This window comes from Notolepis coatsorum (assembly GCF_963971535.1).
Source record: "Notolepis coatsorum genome assembly, chromosome: 15".
NCBI classification, from domain to species: domain Eukaryota; kingdom Metazoa; phylum Chordata; class Actinopteri; order Aulopiformes; family Paralepididae; genus Notolepis; species Notolepis coatsorum.
In genome coordinates this window covers 73009630-73025456 of record NC_140179.1, presented here as the reverse complement: position 1 = coordinate 73025456, position 15827 = coordinate 73009630, and the positions used below count along the sequence as shown (strand labels likewise).

General features: G+C 48.1%; 1 protein-coding gene across 1 annotated transcript in view; it reads right to left on the bottom strand.

Annotated features, from left to right (window-relative positions):
• The window catches only part of fam180a (family with sequence similarity 180 member A), a 39039-nt gene extending 23874 nt beyond the window's left edge, over positions 1–15165 (bottom strand). The window contains exon 1 of the mRNA XM_084330081.1: positions 14940–15165. Within this exon, the coding sequence (XP_084186207.1) occupies positions 14940–15033 (94 nt within the window). The 5' untranslated portion in view covers positions 15034–15165. The remainder of the gene's footprint in view (positions 1–14939) is intronic.
• Between the last annotated feature and the right edge of the window lie 662 nt (positions 15166–15827).

Here is a 15827-nt window from a genome sequence, read left to right as displayed (position 1 = left end):
ACTCACTGAGAAACATTGCTTTATACTGAAAACAAGGGTAAGCCATTTTAAGTTTATTAGTGAATCTTAAAAGTGAGGAACCAGCTGACTTGATTAAAGGGGCGTGTTTAAAACGGCCATTTTGTTTAGTTAAGTGCCCCCATTAAGGGACTGTTTCCTGTTTACTAGTAGCAACTGATTTGCTGAGTGAGCCATTAAGAGCCTGCCCTGTTTAAAAGCAGAGGTCCAGACTGTGTTGAAATCACTCTGTACTGAGCTCTGTTAAGGAAGGACAGGACACACTCACTGAGAAACATTGCTTTATACTGAAAACAAGGGTAAGCCATTTTAAGTTTATTAGTGAATCTTAAAAGTGAGGAACCAGCTGACTTGATTAAAGGGGCGTGTTTAAAACGGCCAGTTTGTTTAGTTAAGTGCCCCCATTAAGGGCCAGGTGTTAAGACAGCACTAATTAGTGATAGAGATTTAAAGGCTTGCTGGTGTAGCGTCAGCGAAGCGTCGAGAAACGAAGAGGGACAAAGAGGAGGAGTTTTCCTGGAGTTATCCGGCGAGGGATCCACCGATCCACCTAGTGCTAAGTACACCCTAGTCCTATCTTACACTCCACTCTGAAAAATCTCCCTTTCCCTCCCACTCTGCTATTTCTCTACTTCCTCCCTGCCACTCTTGACAAGACAATGTGTCTCATACCTATATCCACAATCTGCTCCTCTAGAACAGATTTAACCCACCCACGGCAGTTTGCTAGCAACCCGGCTAATCTCTCCTACCCTCCTACAGCCACTAATACACCTGTCACAGTACGGGGAGGCTTATGGAATTGTCAATCAGCAGTCAAGAAAGCTGACTTCATTACTGCCTACGCCCATAGTCTAAATCTGCAGCTCCTGGCTCTAACTGAGACCTGGATAACCCCCAATAACTCATCAACACCTGCAGCATTATCTACAAACTATAACTTCACTCACACACCTCGACCTTCCAGATGGGGTGGAGGCACTGGCCTCATGACATCTCCTTCATGGGCTACAAACGTAACACCACTCCCAGAACTGTCACTCTCCTCTCTCGAATATCATGCAGTATCTGTCTCTAATCCTTTCAATCTCACCATTGTTACACTCTACCGCCCTCCAGGTACACTCGATCACTTCACAGATGAGCTGGACATGCTTCTTAGCTCCTTACCGGAAGATGGTACCCCTCTCCTTCTATTGGGCGACTTCAACCTGCCTGACTCATCTCAGTCAGTCATAGTAGTCTCCCTCCTACAATCGTTTGACCTGACTCCCACTGCCATGCCTCCCACCCACAAAGCAGGCAACTCCTTGGATCTCATATTTTCCCGTAACTCCAGCATCATTAACACCACGGTAACTCCCCTACATGTATCTGACCATTCCTTCATATCCTTCTCACTAACTCTCATGCTTAACAGTAAGAAGCATTTTGTATGAAAGTATTCTGTACTTCTGTATGACAACTATTAAAGAACTTGAACTTGAACTTGAACTTAACCGAAAGGTCTTCACCCCAACTCAAACAGTCTCACTCAGACGCAACCTGCCCTCCCTATCCCCCTCCACCCTCTCCTCTGACATACTATCCGCTAGGGGTGCACCGATATATCGGTCGGGTATCGGTATCGGCCGATAAGTGCCTTGTTGACTGCTATCGGCCTATCGGCCGATAAGCTCAAATGTGCCGATAGCAGTCGCCGATAACTAACCATCCATTTGTGTAGCGTCAAAAGGCAAAAAAAAATAATTCACTCGCGACCTACCTGCACAACGCCCGCCGTCCCCCCCACACACACACAAGCTACTGCATCAAAGTTACTATTTATGATTAACAAGGCATTCGTTTTGTGGCATTAACGTTATATAGTTAGTGTTACACGGACAATAACATCAGCATATTATTATTACCCATAGCAGCAAGGCATTACTCCGAGTCCGTTCATAGCCGGGAGGCAGAAGACTAACGTTACTGGTGAAAATGTGATTTACGTTGGAATACTCCTTTGCCAACTTGCTGTACTTTGCTTGCAGGTCTGCAGCCATTATTACTGGATTAAGAATAGCCCCAACTTTAGCCAACGTAACGTTATGGCTAAACCTTTAACATTAGTTAACCCTAGCTTTCGGTTAGCTGTTCAATGTTAATAACACAACCAAGCGAATCCATCAGAGCTCCCCATCAACACCGCTCTGTCGGGAGGATGGCATTTAAGAAAGTATCTACTGTTAAAATGACACAAACATTCGTTTTGTGGCATTAACGTTATTATAGTTAGTTACACGTTCAATTACATCAGCATAGTATTTACCCGAAGATAGCAAGCAAGCCGTGCATAGCTCGGTTACATTCCGTTGCTCATTCCGTACCCAACTACACATTCTGCAATCTGTTAATAAAGTTTTCAACCAGACAAATGTATAGAAAGGCTTTGTTTTATTATAAAATTTGTTGCAGTAAAATCATTGTGTCTCGTTTGGCCATCCTGTGGAGCGCGCTGGTCGGCGGGCACTGCCGGGCAGCTAACGTATTAGCTTGTTGTGGTTCTAAGTTTGACTCGCATTCTCGCAAGCAGATCAATGGCGGCATGCCCCGAAGTAGAAAAATGAATAAACGCTTGGTGGTAAGCAGGAGGTGGGTGCTAGCGGTGTGGCGTAATTGGCCGAATCGACTGTCAATCAAAATGGTTCCATTGCATTGGTTGAAAGCTCTGGTTGAGAGAATAGTATCCCGCTGCAGGCCGCCAGAATGGTTCCATTGCATTGGTTGAAAGCTCTGGTTGAGAAAATAGTATCCCTCTGCAGGCCGCCAGACGATACTGGGAGAGGGATCAGTGATACCATAAACATATTTCTTGATGTTTCCTTTTTTAAGTAAGTAAAGAGGCCTACAAATACAAACACACATACAAATATACAGTAGTTTCATTAAAAAAATTTAAAAAAATTTAAAAAAAAAATTAAAATTTTTTTTAAAAAAATTAAAAATACTTATTTTTTGCCACAATTATCGGTATCGGTATCGGTATCGGCCGATTGTGTTAGTTGAACAATCGGTATCGGTATCGGTGGCCAATTTTCATATCGGTGCACCCCTACTATCTGCTCTACCTTTGAGTGACACCTTCTCTGCTCTCTCCACAGAGATGGCAACCTCCACCCTCCTTTCAGCCCTTGCAACCTCCTTCAACAAGCTCTGTCCCCTCGTTGAGAAACCTGCCCGCCGTTCCCCACCCAGTCCATGGCTGACAGATCCAGTGAGAGAACAAAGACAGGTCCTGAGAGCAGCTGAAAGGAAGTATAGAAAGTCACGCCTCACTGCTGACATCGACACATATCACAACCTCTTGTTAACATTCTCCAAAACCATCACTAATGCCAAAGCTTCTTTCTTCCACCATAGGATCGAGGCCTCTGCCAAGAATCTTTGCAAACTGCATGCTACCATGTCCTCCCTCCTCACTCCCCCCCCACCCCCCCCTCCCTCATCTTTCTCTGCCGAAGACTTTGCGATCTTCTTTGAGGAAAAAGTGGAGAACATCCGCAGCTCCTTCTCCCAACCCCCACCCATTCCAAATGCTGAATCGAGAACCTCATCCTTCACTCTGTCATCTTTCTCTCCCATTACAGAAGCAGAGACCCTGACACTGGTAACGTCGAACCGTCCAACTACTTGCCAGCTGGACCAGCTACCCTCCCCACTCCTCCAGACCATAGCACCAGACATCCTCCCATTCCTAACTGCAACCATCAACTCCTCACTCAACTCGGGGGTGGTCCCCACCTCCCTAAAACAAGCCAGAGTCACGCCGCTCATAAAAAAACCAACCCTGAACCCTACCGTCATAGGCAACTACCGTCCTGTCTCTCTTCTCTCCTTCCTTTCTAAAACACTTGAACGTGCTGTATCCAACCAACTTACTGCTTATCTCTTACAGAATGACCTCCTAGACCCTAATCAGTCAGGCTTCAGGACTGGTCACTCCACAGAGACAGCCCTCATTGCGGTCACAGAGGCACTTCACTTAGCAAAAGCGAAATGCCTCTCCTCTGTCCTGATTCTCCTAGATCTATCTGCAGCCTTCGACACAGTCAACCACCAGATCCTCCTTGCGGCCCTCGCAGGAATGGGAGTGGCTGGCTCTGCGCTGACATGGCTGTCATCATACCTCAATGACCGCTCCTACCAAGTGTCATGGAGAGGGACCCTGTCGGCCACCCGCCCCCTGCGGACGGGTGTCCCCCAGGGCTCGGTTTTAGGACCCCTTCTCTTCTCCCTCTACACTAAATCACTGGGTAACATTATCACGTCTCATGGCTTCTCCTACCATTGTTATGCCGACGATACTCAACTCTTCCTCTCCTTCCCTCCCTCAGATATCCACGTCTCTGAGCGGATCTCGGCCTGTCTGTCCGACATCTCAGCCTGGATGACATCCAACCACCTCAAACTGAACCTAAGCAAAACAGAATTGCTCCACCTGCCGGCCAAATCCTCCCCCCTAACCGACCTTTCAATCACAGTCGAGAATGCAGCTGTGACTGCGTCCCCGACCGCCAAGAACCTTGGTGTTGTCCTCGACGACCAGTTGAACTTCTCTGCTCACATCGCAGCGACGACCAGAACCTGCCGATTCCTCCTGAGCAACGTCGGAAGGATCCGCCCCTTCCTGACAAAAGAAGCCACCCAACTCCTCGTCCAATCAACAGTCATCTCCCGCCTCGACTACTGCAATGCACTGCTCGCTGGCCTCCCGGCCACTGCCACTAAGCCTCTTCAACTCATTCAGAACGCAGCGGCCCGCCTGATCTCAAACCTACCGAAGTCGGCCCATGTCACCCCACTTCTTAGGGACCTGCACTGGCTCCCCATTGCTGCACGAATCCGCTTCAAGGCCCTCGACCTAGCATACCGTGCGGCAAAGGGAACCGCTCCCGCCTACCTCCGGTCAATGGTCTCTAACTACACACCCTCAAGACCCCTACGCTCTGCATCTTCTGGCCGCCTCAGACCTACTCCTATCCAAGCTCCGGGAGGGTCATCAAAGAGAAGTCGCCTATTCTCAGTCCTTGCCCCACAATGGTGGAATGAACTACCCACCCCAGTTAGGACAGCCGAATCACGTCCAATTTTTCGCCGTCGACTAAAGACGCACTTCTTCAACCATTATCTGAATTAAAAAAAAAAAAACAATAAAAAAAAATCTAACTCTAACTAACCGTACTGTCATGCACTTGTCCTAATAAACTAACCTACACTGTAGCACTCAACACTTTGATGAACATTGTTGCTCAGCTGATAGAGTTGTGCCCTTCCTGATGGCTTGTCGTACAGAACGTGTAAGTCGCTTTGGATAAAAGCGTCAGCTAAATGGCTAAATGTAAATGTAAAAATGTAAGTAGCCCACCCCCTTCCCCCCACGACTCTTTTCTTTTAAGCCACCGATCCCGTTGTTTTTTTGTTGTTTTTTCTGTTACTGTTGGTCCAATTGGACAGCACCCTGCTTCCTTTAAAAAAGAAAATTATTTGTTTTATTTTTCCTGTTGTTAGGCTACTGTATATATATGCCCCCCACTGGTCGGTTGTAGGGAGGATAGAAGCCTTGCATCACTTGTCCCCTCCGATACACGAGGAGGCAGCCTGTCACATCTTTTCACCTGCCAGCGCCGACTCTCATTGGCGAGGTGTAACGTGTGGGAGGCTCACACTACCCCCGCCATTTCCTGTCTCTGCTGTGCAGGCGCCCCAAATGACCTGTAGGAGTTGCTGTCCACAACGTCCAGATTACCACCCATTGACTTCCCCCCGCTAACTCTGCCAATTGAGTTAGTATGACGGCCGGCCCAAGCCGGAGGCAACGCCGACAGCCGGATTTGAACCCGGTGTCTCTTGCGTTGGTGACGAGCGCAATGTCCGCTGCGCCACCCAGCCGCTAGGCAGATGCTAATTGGAATCATCAATCATTATTAATAAGCAGTTTGGGGAATATTTAAAAAGGAGTTGCAAGCTCTATTTATTTTGACTTGGATGTAATGATTAACGATTTGGCTTCATTAGCACCACAGAAGGAAGGGAGTGTTGCATAACTAGCTACAGACTTCTAACACAAAGCCTCTTTTGGGACTTAGCCTTGACATTCTTGAGAGTCCCTTCCCTTCTGTCACAGGTCCAGCTAGTCTTCTACGTGACTTATCCAGTGATTTCAATCATTCTCTTGTCTGGAACATTCTAGAATCTCTGGATCTTATTAATAAGTCCAATCACGGAATGCAGAGTTTGAACAGATTTGATAGTGAGAGAATGTTCCTTCCAATCACAGAATGCAGAGTTTGAACAGATTTGATAGTGAGAGAATGTTCCTCTCTCCGGTGCTAAATGTAGACTTTGGAATATTATCTGAGAGACCTCCATGAAACTGAGTGTCTGGATCCAACAACAACAGATCACTACTTTGCACTGAATTAGGAAAATCTGCGTTTAGTTTCTGTGACCACTTTAACCCTTTCACTACCACACTACAGAAGGTTAACCTCTTCACTACCACACTACAGAAGGTTAACCTCTTCACTATCACACTACAGAGGGTTAACCTCTTCACTACCACACTACAGAAGGTTAACCTCTTCACTATCACACTACAGAAGGTTAACCTCTTCACTACCCCACTACATAAGGTTAACCTCTTCACTACCACACTACAGAAGGTTAACCTCTTCACTATCACACTACAGAGGGTTAACCTCTTCACTACCACACTACAGAAGGTTAACCTCTTCACTATCACACTACAGCAGGTTAACCTCTTCACTACCCCACTACATAAGGTTAACCTCTTCACTACCACACTACAGAAGGTTAACCTCTTCACTACCACACTACAGAAGGTTAACCTCTTCACTACCACACTACAGAAGGTTAACCTCTTCACTACCACACTACAGAAGGTTAACCCTTTCACTATCACACTGCAGAAGGTTAACCTCTTCACTACCACACTACGTAAGGGATAATGTATAGCTACGAGGTCATTGTTGCAAAACAATTGACCGATACGGTGTTCTAAACGCAGTGAAGGTCAATTATTTTGCGACAATGACCGAGTATAGCTATACATTATCCCGCTTATTACATGGCTAACTTACTAACAATAATACGTAATTCATTTTCAGTGTTGGGCAAGTTACTTTAAAAAAGTAACTAGTTACAGTTACTAGTTACTTCTTCCAAAAAGTAACTAAATTACTTACTCAGTTACAAATTATAAAAGTACAGAAAGTAACTATTGCGTTACTTTCAAGATTTTTTTTTACATAAACAACATACACAAATCTAAACTATTTTAATGTTGCTGTGGGACAAAGTGAGACTAGCCTCCAATCAAATGCCATGTATGTAGATATTATAATTACTATGTTTATATAGTGGATCATACAAATACAAACAGAATAGATGTTTTGGAACTTTTGATATGTATTGCCCCTCAACAGGCCACAACTGGGCAACATTAAATTATGCTTGTTAAGCACTATACCAAAAATAAATAACAAATATATACTGATTGATTGAACATTTTAATTAACAGATTGCAGAATGGGTACAATACAGTACGGCTCAATACACACAATTGTTAAGGGGATGCAGACCAGAGAAAGAGTTTCGTCTTGTTTACATCAGGGTCCCCCATTTTCAATTCATGACATTTATGACGAAAGTCTTTCTCTGGTCTGCATCCCCTTAACAATTGTATGTATTGAGCTGTACTGTGTACCCATTCTGCAATCTGTTAATAAACTTTTCAATCAATCAATCAATGACATACACAACATACAGATATAAGAATCTAATCGAATCATCTAAACTAATCTAATCATGACATTTAAGACATGCATGACATACAGAGATATATATATCTCTGAGCACCTGAAGCCTGTGCTATTAAACCAGGAAGTGCAGCACTGTTGATAAGGCTGTCAGCACTGCAGTAGAGCCACTCAGTGCCCTGCGCTGCAAAGAGTGAACACAAAACGCTCATGGACCCGCGGTCTCATGTTGACTGAGTCGCTTGTGTTGTTCGTTGGATTAGTTTTTGGGCTCAAAACGTACACTACACGGACCACGGTCTCATGCTGACTGATCAGTGATCGATTGTCTTGTCGCGCTGTGTGTCAGACTCTGGATGCTTTAGACACCCGCCCACCTCCACCTCTGATTGGCTTACCATGACATTTTATTCAACCTCAGCCAATCGTCAGCATGTATGCTTGGCTCGCGCACTGCCCACTAAACAAGGAAGAACATATTATTGCCTCTCGGCGCAAAGATCTGTCTGATGAAAGAAACAGGTTCATTCATAGTAACGCGCAGCATTTTTTTGCAGTAACGGTAACAGCGTTATTAAGATTGGAAGAGTAATCGTTACTGAAAAAACGAACGCTGTTAGTAACGAAGTTACTTATAGCGCCGTTATTCCCATCACTGTTCATTTTACACCATCGACAAGGAGAGACCAAATGCAGACACAGTTGTTCTGTTGCTCCTCGGCAGGTGTGGACTTGATTGCACCTGATGTAGTGCAGCTGTGCGAGATAAAGCTGGGAACGAGTTTATAGCTTTCGTGACTGCGATCAAAATGCTTGATTGTGATTGGTCAATAGCGCTCTGTTGCCCCTAACAGCGGTTATTATTGCGCGTTGCCCGTAGCAGCGGTGAATTATCGAGAAATAATTTACCGCTGCTATGGGCAACCAAGCGCTATTGACCAATCACAATCAAGCATTTTGGCGAATGTTAAAACTCCATGTAATAAAGAAGGTTAACCTCTTCACTATCACACTACAGAAGGTTAACCTCTTCACTATCACACTACAGAAGGTTAACCTCTTCACTACCACACTACAGAAGGTTAACCTCTTCACTATCACACTACAGAAGGTTCTATTTCATTATGGCTCCGCTCAGCGTCAGTCTGCACGCACTTCACTTCGTGCACGAGCACTGAATAAAAAATTCCACAATGTACCTTTACATCCCAACATTTGTCTGGCCATACCCCTATCCGCTTACCTTCATAAGCAGGTGTGTGGTCACCTACTCGCCTTCGGTAGATCCCACACTTGACGAGGTTGTTAGCTGAAGAAAGTTGAGACGTGTTTAAATTTTTTCTTGCTTTTTTCTTCTCTCATATATTTCGAAAGAAAAAAGCTAAGTCATAATGTCTACTTCAGAGGGTCGCGCTCGCAACGCCACTCTTCACCAGCGGTTCTCCATCGCCGCCTCTGTCGTGCGTCTTGGAGCAGGGTTGAGGCCTCTCTTGTGGCCGGCAGCCACGCCCGGTAGGCGTCCGATGGGTAGTTTGCCTCTCCAAGGAGCTGGTGCACCAGTGCCGTCTCCTGTGCGATGGCCTGGTTCCGGCTCTGGTTCCTCTGCTTACGGGGAGTCGTCCGCTGTTGGGCGGCCGGCTCCTTTGGTTGCGGGGGATTTGAGACGCAAACTTTTTGCGTCAGCTCGCTCCCGTCGCAAGATGGTGGCTTGCAGACACGAACGGCCTGGTTTTGGTGAGTTACTGGAGCCGGATGAGGATGCGTCTGTCTCTACATGGCCGATGGAAACAAAGGACTACATGATAGAGGCGGACGGGTTCTTGTTTGTCCAGGTAACACTGGAGGGGGGTGAGATGTCTCCTTGGGGTTCCTCGTCCGCGGATGTTGGGTTAGAACCTCCGACTCGGCGGCGGGATGCCCTGCTATCAGCCACATCAGAATGTGGCTCCTTGACCAGTAGTCTGCTGCATGTGAGAGACGCGGGCTTGGAGGAGGAAAGTATGCAGGGGGAACTGCGTGCTTTGTTCCCCGAGCTCATGGCGGCGGCGGCAGTCGCAAACGGCGTGCCACTGCCGCAGCCACTGCCTATTCCTGTCCCTGACGATCTCATAGGTCATCTATGGCAACGTCGCCCGGTGAGAGGGGTGGACGTTGTACCCATTTTTCCCCTCAATGGCGGCCTACGTCCGTCAGGGCCAGGTGGTCTCCCACATCATGGGCCTTACTCCCGCCTACGTGCAAGTCACGCGGGTGGCGGGTTTGGTACACGGCATGAAGGAGGGCGTGCCACGGCTTGATAGGCCGATGGCGGCGCTCCTTTGTCCTGAGGTGGTGTGGGAGCCGTTACGGAAGCCGGTTCCCCAAGGGAAATCGGCGAGGTGGTTGGCATTTTGGAGCGACCAGTCATTTATCACCGGAACACAATCTCTAGCTGCCACTTCTAACATCGCGCAGCTGGCGAGATTCATGTCCGGGATATTGACGGGCGGCACGGAGCTGACTGATTTACAGCATGATCAGCTCGCCCAGTCGGCAGGAGCCATCCTGCATCTGACTCAGCCGCAGGCTATAGCCGCTGGGAAAGTGCGCGCCCTGGCCACTCTGATCCAGCGCCACCTTTGGCTGGAGCAGGCGCGTGTGCCGGAGAAGAAGAGGACTCCCCTTCTAACGGCACCCCTCTCCGAGGCTGGACTATTCGGGTCGGCACTGCAGCTGATGACCTCAACCTGCATGGAGATGCAGGAGGAGCGCTCCGTGCTCCAGCCTCATTTCCCCCCGCCCGATGTTGCCGGTGGAGTCAGACGGCCGCCGCGTCGTCGAGATTCCTCCGCCGTGGCCGCCGCTGCTACCACCGCCACTGCTGGACCTTCGGCAAAGAAGGCCAGGAGGAGAGAGGGCGCCTCCGCCACTGCAGCCGGCCCATCTACGCCCGGAGTTGACGGTAGGGATCGTCGAGACCAGCCGCCGATCGTTTACCGTCCCTCCGAAGCCCCGAGCGGCTCGTGGCAGGCGTCGCTAAACTTCATTGACTTTTTCCCTCTGTGGTCCCCCCTGTTCCCTTCCCGGCCCCTCTATGATTTTTGTTCAAAAATAAAGAGTCCCTCCTAAAGGGGGACTGTATTTTTTGTTAACAAACTGTGTGTTTATTCACCAAACATATGATGGGGATGCAACGTGTGAATCTTTCACTAGTATGGGTTTGATAGGAGGGCTAGACGTTACTTTCAGGTTAGAGCTTAAGCAAGGCCTGCAGCCTACACTCGGTTGAAAAAGGGTTTTTTCTGCCTCGACCTGAATCTTCACATAAAGGTAGAGGTTAGTTGTGTGCTCTGTTGCTTAATCAGTGATATTGAGCTGCAACACTATTGTGTTGGTTTGCAGTAATGCTCGTATGAAAACGTATCACGGCTCAGCCGCTCTCTCTCTCTATCAGATTCTTCTGTGTCTTGCAACATAGATACGGGTGTCGGGTTCACATATACACAACTTGGCCTTGCTATAAACCCTGTTCACAGATGTGTCTGTGGCTAGAGGGCATTGAATTAGCTTGCGCTATTCATTGGCATTGCTACTGAAGGTATCATATGGCTGTTGTTGTTGTCATATGCAAGGGTTGGGCTTGCGAGGGGGTACCGGATAAACCCCTCTTTCCCTCTTCTGATTGGTCAGGGGGTTCTGGGACTCTCTTTTCATTCGGTCAGGGTCAAGCTGTTCGGCAGCTTGGCACGGGGAGGGGGTTTCCCTGACTCCGCACCTATCACAGGTGATTGAGTCTTGGGTTTGTCATAGCAAACGTCACTAGGCACGTTTCTATTGGACGACGGCTTCCGTGACTTTAGACCCGTATGTAGGGTCTGTTGTTGTCAAGTTGTCGGGGCAGAGCGTAGGAACTTACTGTTCTACTACGCTCGATATACGTGTAACTTGAGTCGGTTGGTCACATGACTCAATGTTACCGTGACTTTTCAATCTATGGCTCACGTGGGAAGTCTCGCTGAGGAGTTCCATCTCTCCTCTGTAGTGAGGTTGGCGGGATGTAAAAATGTAAAAAAAAAAATACCCTCGGCTGCGTCACGTGGGATTCATGTCAGTCGGTGTTTCTTTCTTTTTTAATAAAAAAGAGTGGAGAATATGAAGCACAACAACCTTCTCGTCATTCTCCCAGGTGCCTTGAAGGATCAATGTGGGGTCTGGTTAGACTGTCCATTGATATGTTTTTGGGTTCTGACGCATACATAGTGCTGGCTCGGGGTGTTTCTGTCAAGAATCTTGCAGGAGGCTAGTACGCCTTGGTTGCTTGTTATTAAAACAGCGTTTTTATAGGGCAACTAGGATGGGGGATTTTTTCCTCTTCCGAGAGCCTGTTACTGGGTCTCGACGGATTTTCGTTCATATCTGGGGGATGTTAACGGAATAGATCAGAACATAGGTAGAGGGGTCTCACGCCCTTGGGGTGGGCCACTGAGCGTGGTATAAATAGGACCGTCTGGGTGGCGCCCTCTTTTCATGTTTTAGATCAACATGCATTCCTGCCCCCTCTCCTGGAGTGGGCATGTCGGCGTGGTTAGGGCACGGGACAGGTTCTGGTCACGCTGGTCCAGGTCAGTTAACCCGTTGTCCGCCGGGGATGCAGATCTGCTGTTCTGGTACCCTGAGGGACTTGTGCTTTTTTCAGGGGGAAAAATGCCGGGTCGGCCCGGGTGTCACGGGGTTAGGCGTTATGGAGACCCTTTGTTGGGTAAACGTTGTACCTGGCACTATTATAAGGGGCTGGTTCTCCTTTCTTTCGATCCTCTCTCACGCATGGCGAACAGGGGGCTGTTGGGGTGGTCTTCTGGACCTCCTCTGGTAACCCTGTGTGCTTCCCGAGCCGCCGGGCCCGGTCCGAAGTAATGTTTCGTTGAAACCGTAGGCCTGGGATAACCCTTTTTTCTTGAGGGGTTATAGGAACAACCACCGTATGTGGTACCAAGAGGGTGGTTGATTCCCTGGTGTGTTGGTGCAGAGTCAACTCCCGGGTTACCCGGTTGAGTGTGCCCCTGCACGTTCATGACGTCTGCCAATCGTGTCAGCCTTCTCTGCCTCGACCCCTCTGGGTGGGTTTTTTTTTATGGAGGCTTTGTCATAGTGCGCAACAGTGCCAGCATACGCCCCTTCCGCCGGGGGGGCTGTTTTCAGTTGACCCCTTTGGCGCCTGTCTCGTCCGCAGTGCTCCAGGCTCGGGTCTGCAGCCTGCTGCCTGGTTTCTTCGGTGCACTGCCTGCTTCCGTTGGTTAACCTTTTGAGTGCTTTACGGCCATGCTGACTGCCTGTGTTGCAGGGTCAGTGAGCCAGGCGGTGTACTATTGGGGGGAAAGGGCCCGCTCTTGGAGGGGCCCTATCCAAATACGCTGGCGATGTGGGGGGCGGTGTCACTAAGTGAGCGCCTGGTGGGGTCTTGATGCCTGGCGTCATTGACCTCTCCGGGCCCCCTTTTTCCAGGGGACCCAGTCCCTTCAGTGGGTCTGGGTCTTCCTTCGCGCTCCGCTGCTACGGCCTTGCCACAGGGTTGAGTTTGCTCTTGACCCCGTGATTTTGGGGGCAGTAACGAGGGTTGTTCCTTCCGTTCATTCCCTGGTGGCATGCGGGTTGTGCGTGTGCGTAGTCGTGGGGTCAAGACACGGTCTGCTCACCCTGTGCGTTGAGTTGCTTGAGTTCCTCTTCGCACGGTCGGATCCGTCTCCCTCCCGTCCTCCAATAGGGAGGGTATCCCTCCATTAGGGAGGGTCGGGGGGCTCGGTCCTCCCCGGTCTGATGGTTGTGGGGGGCCTCAGCGGGGTACATTTGTCGAGCTTCTGGCTTCCGCTCAGCTCCTCTTGTGCAGACTGACGCTGAGCGGAGCCATAATGAAATAGAACGTAAGGTTATGTATATAACCAAGTTCTATGAATTCTGGTGACGCTCAGCGTCAGGACGCCACTGCGGCCCTTGATCTCACCTTGTGGTGAAATTTGGGAAGGAGGCGAGTACACCTGCTTATGAAGGCAAGCGGATAGGGGTGTGGCCAGACGAATGTTGGGATGTAAAGGTACATTGTGGAATTTTTTATTCAGTGCTCGTGCACGAAGTGAAGTGCGTGCAGACTGACACTGAGCGTCACCATAATTCATAGAACTTGGTTATATACATAACCTTACGTTAACCTCTTCACTACCACACTACAGAAGGTTAACCTCTTCACTACCACACTACAGACGGTTGTAGTGTAGGTAGTGAAGGGGTTAACCGTCTGTAGTGTGGTAGTGAAAGGGCTAACCCTTTGTCGTGTGGCAGTGAAATGATATAACCTTCTGTATTGTCACAGTGAAAGGGTTAACCGTTTGGTAGTGTGGTAGTGAAAGGGTTCAAACTCAATACTATATATCCATATATATAAACTCAATACTAGTATCCATTGTCAGTTTACATCTTTAATAGCAAACCATTTCACCCCAGTCTGCAGTTGTTTTTAATTATTTAAACTTGTTTAATTGATTGACCTTTCTGTTTCTATATTGTATTTGTATTAAAGGTGCACTATGTCGTTTTGTGAGTCAGAGAAGTGAATAATTTGTAACGTATATTTTCACAACTGAATGAAGAAACTGTCCTTTGTGGATCCCTGGAAACACTGAAGCAAAAAGCAACCCGGAAAGTTACTATTTCACTGCTGTCGTTCACAAAGGCAGGGCCCGCAATTTTATTAATAACAAACATATTCTAGGCTTAAGTATGGTTTACAGTGCCTAAACATGATTTTGTTTTCATCCATCATAACATAAGATAGAATAATTCTAAGAATTACAGTAAATGTCTTTTCCAGGCTCTGCAAACAAATCCCCCTCCACCGAAATTGCATAGTGCACCATTAAGTCTGAATACAAGATGAAACTACCTTTCCAGACTAACTGTGATGCTGCGCACTATGGAGTTTGAATTCATTTCTTTAAAACAATTGTGAAAGTGAAATGATCTCAACCTATTTTCCACTTGTTTTACGATAATACACTTTTAAGACTCAATACGAGATACTTTTTAAGATTGAGAATATCAGGTCTAGTCCCATGACCGGGTTCCACCTACCTTTCCTCCAGTGCTGAGAGGCTGCCAGCTGGACACTGCAGTAGATGACAGCAGAGACGAACAGAACCCTCCACTGCACCATGTTGACTGTCATAACAGTGTGTACATCCAACGTTTCTCTCTCTCTCTCTCAGTGGATCAGGATGGCAGTCACATGCTCGTCAGTGCAGCCCGGGGCCCAGCTGAGGCAGGACCAGAACCGAGACCCGTCAGGAAGGTGGAACACACGCCGTATGAACTGTCCCGCTCCACTGCCTCATATGCAACTGCTTCACACTTTCCCTTATAAACCCTGTACTCTATCTCTGGGACCTCCTCTCTTTGACACTTACTCCCTGTGTGTGTGTGTGTGTGTGTGTGTGTGTGTGTGTGTGTGTGTGTGTGTGTGTGTGTGTGTGTGTGTGTGTGTGTGTGTGTGTGTGTGTGTGTGTGTGTGTGCGTGCGTGCGTGCGTGCGTGCGTGCGTGCGTGCGTGCGTGCGTGCGTGCGTGCGTGCGTGCGTGCGTGCGTGCGTGCGTGCGTGCGTGTGTGTAGACTGATATACTGTGTGTGTGTGTGTTAGTTATTGATGGAAGACGGAGGAATCATGACTTAACTTGTAAATTGAACCTTTTTGTAATAAAGTTGATTTTGAGACAGGATACTGCAATTCGAAACTGACCCATGTAAATGTCCTAACCCAACCCCCTCCGACGTACAGTAAATGTCCTAATACAACCCCCTCCAATGTACAGTTACCCACCCCCACCCCACCCCCTCCAATGTAGTTCCCCCCCTCAACCCCACCCCACTATACCCAACCTCCTCCAATGTACAGTTTCTTCCGCCTCAAATGTATATACTCTCTTTGTTAGACTCTTTTTGTATCACAAACAGTACTGTATTTGTA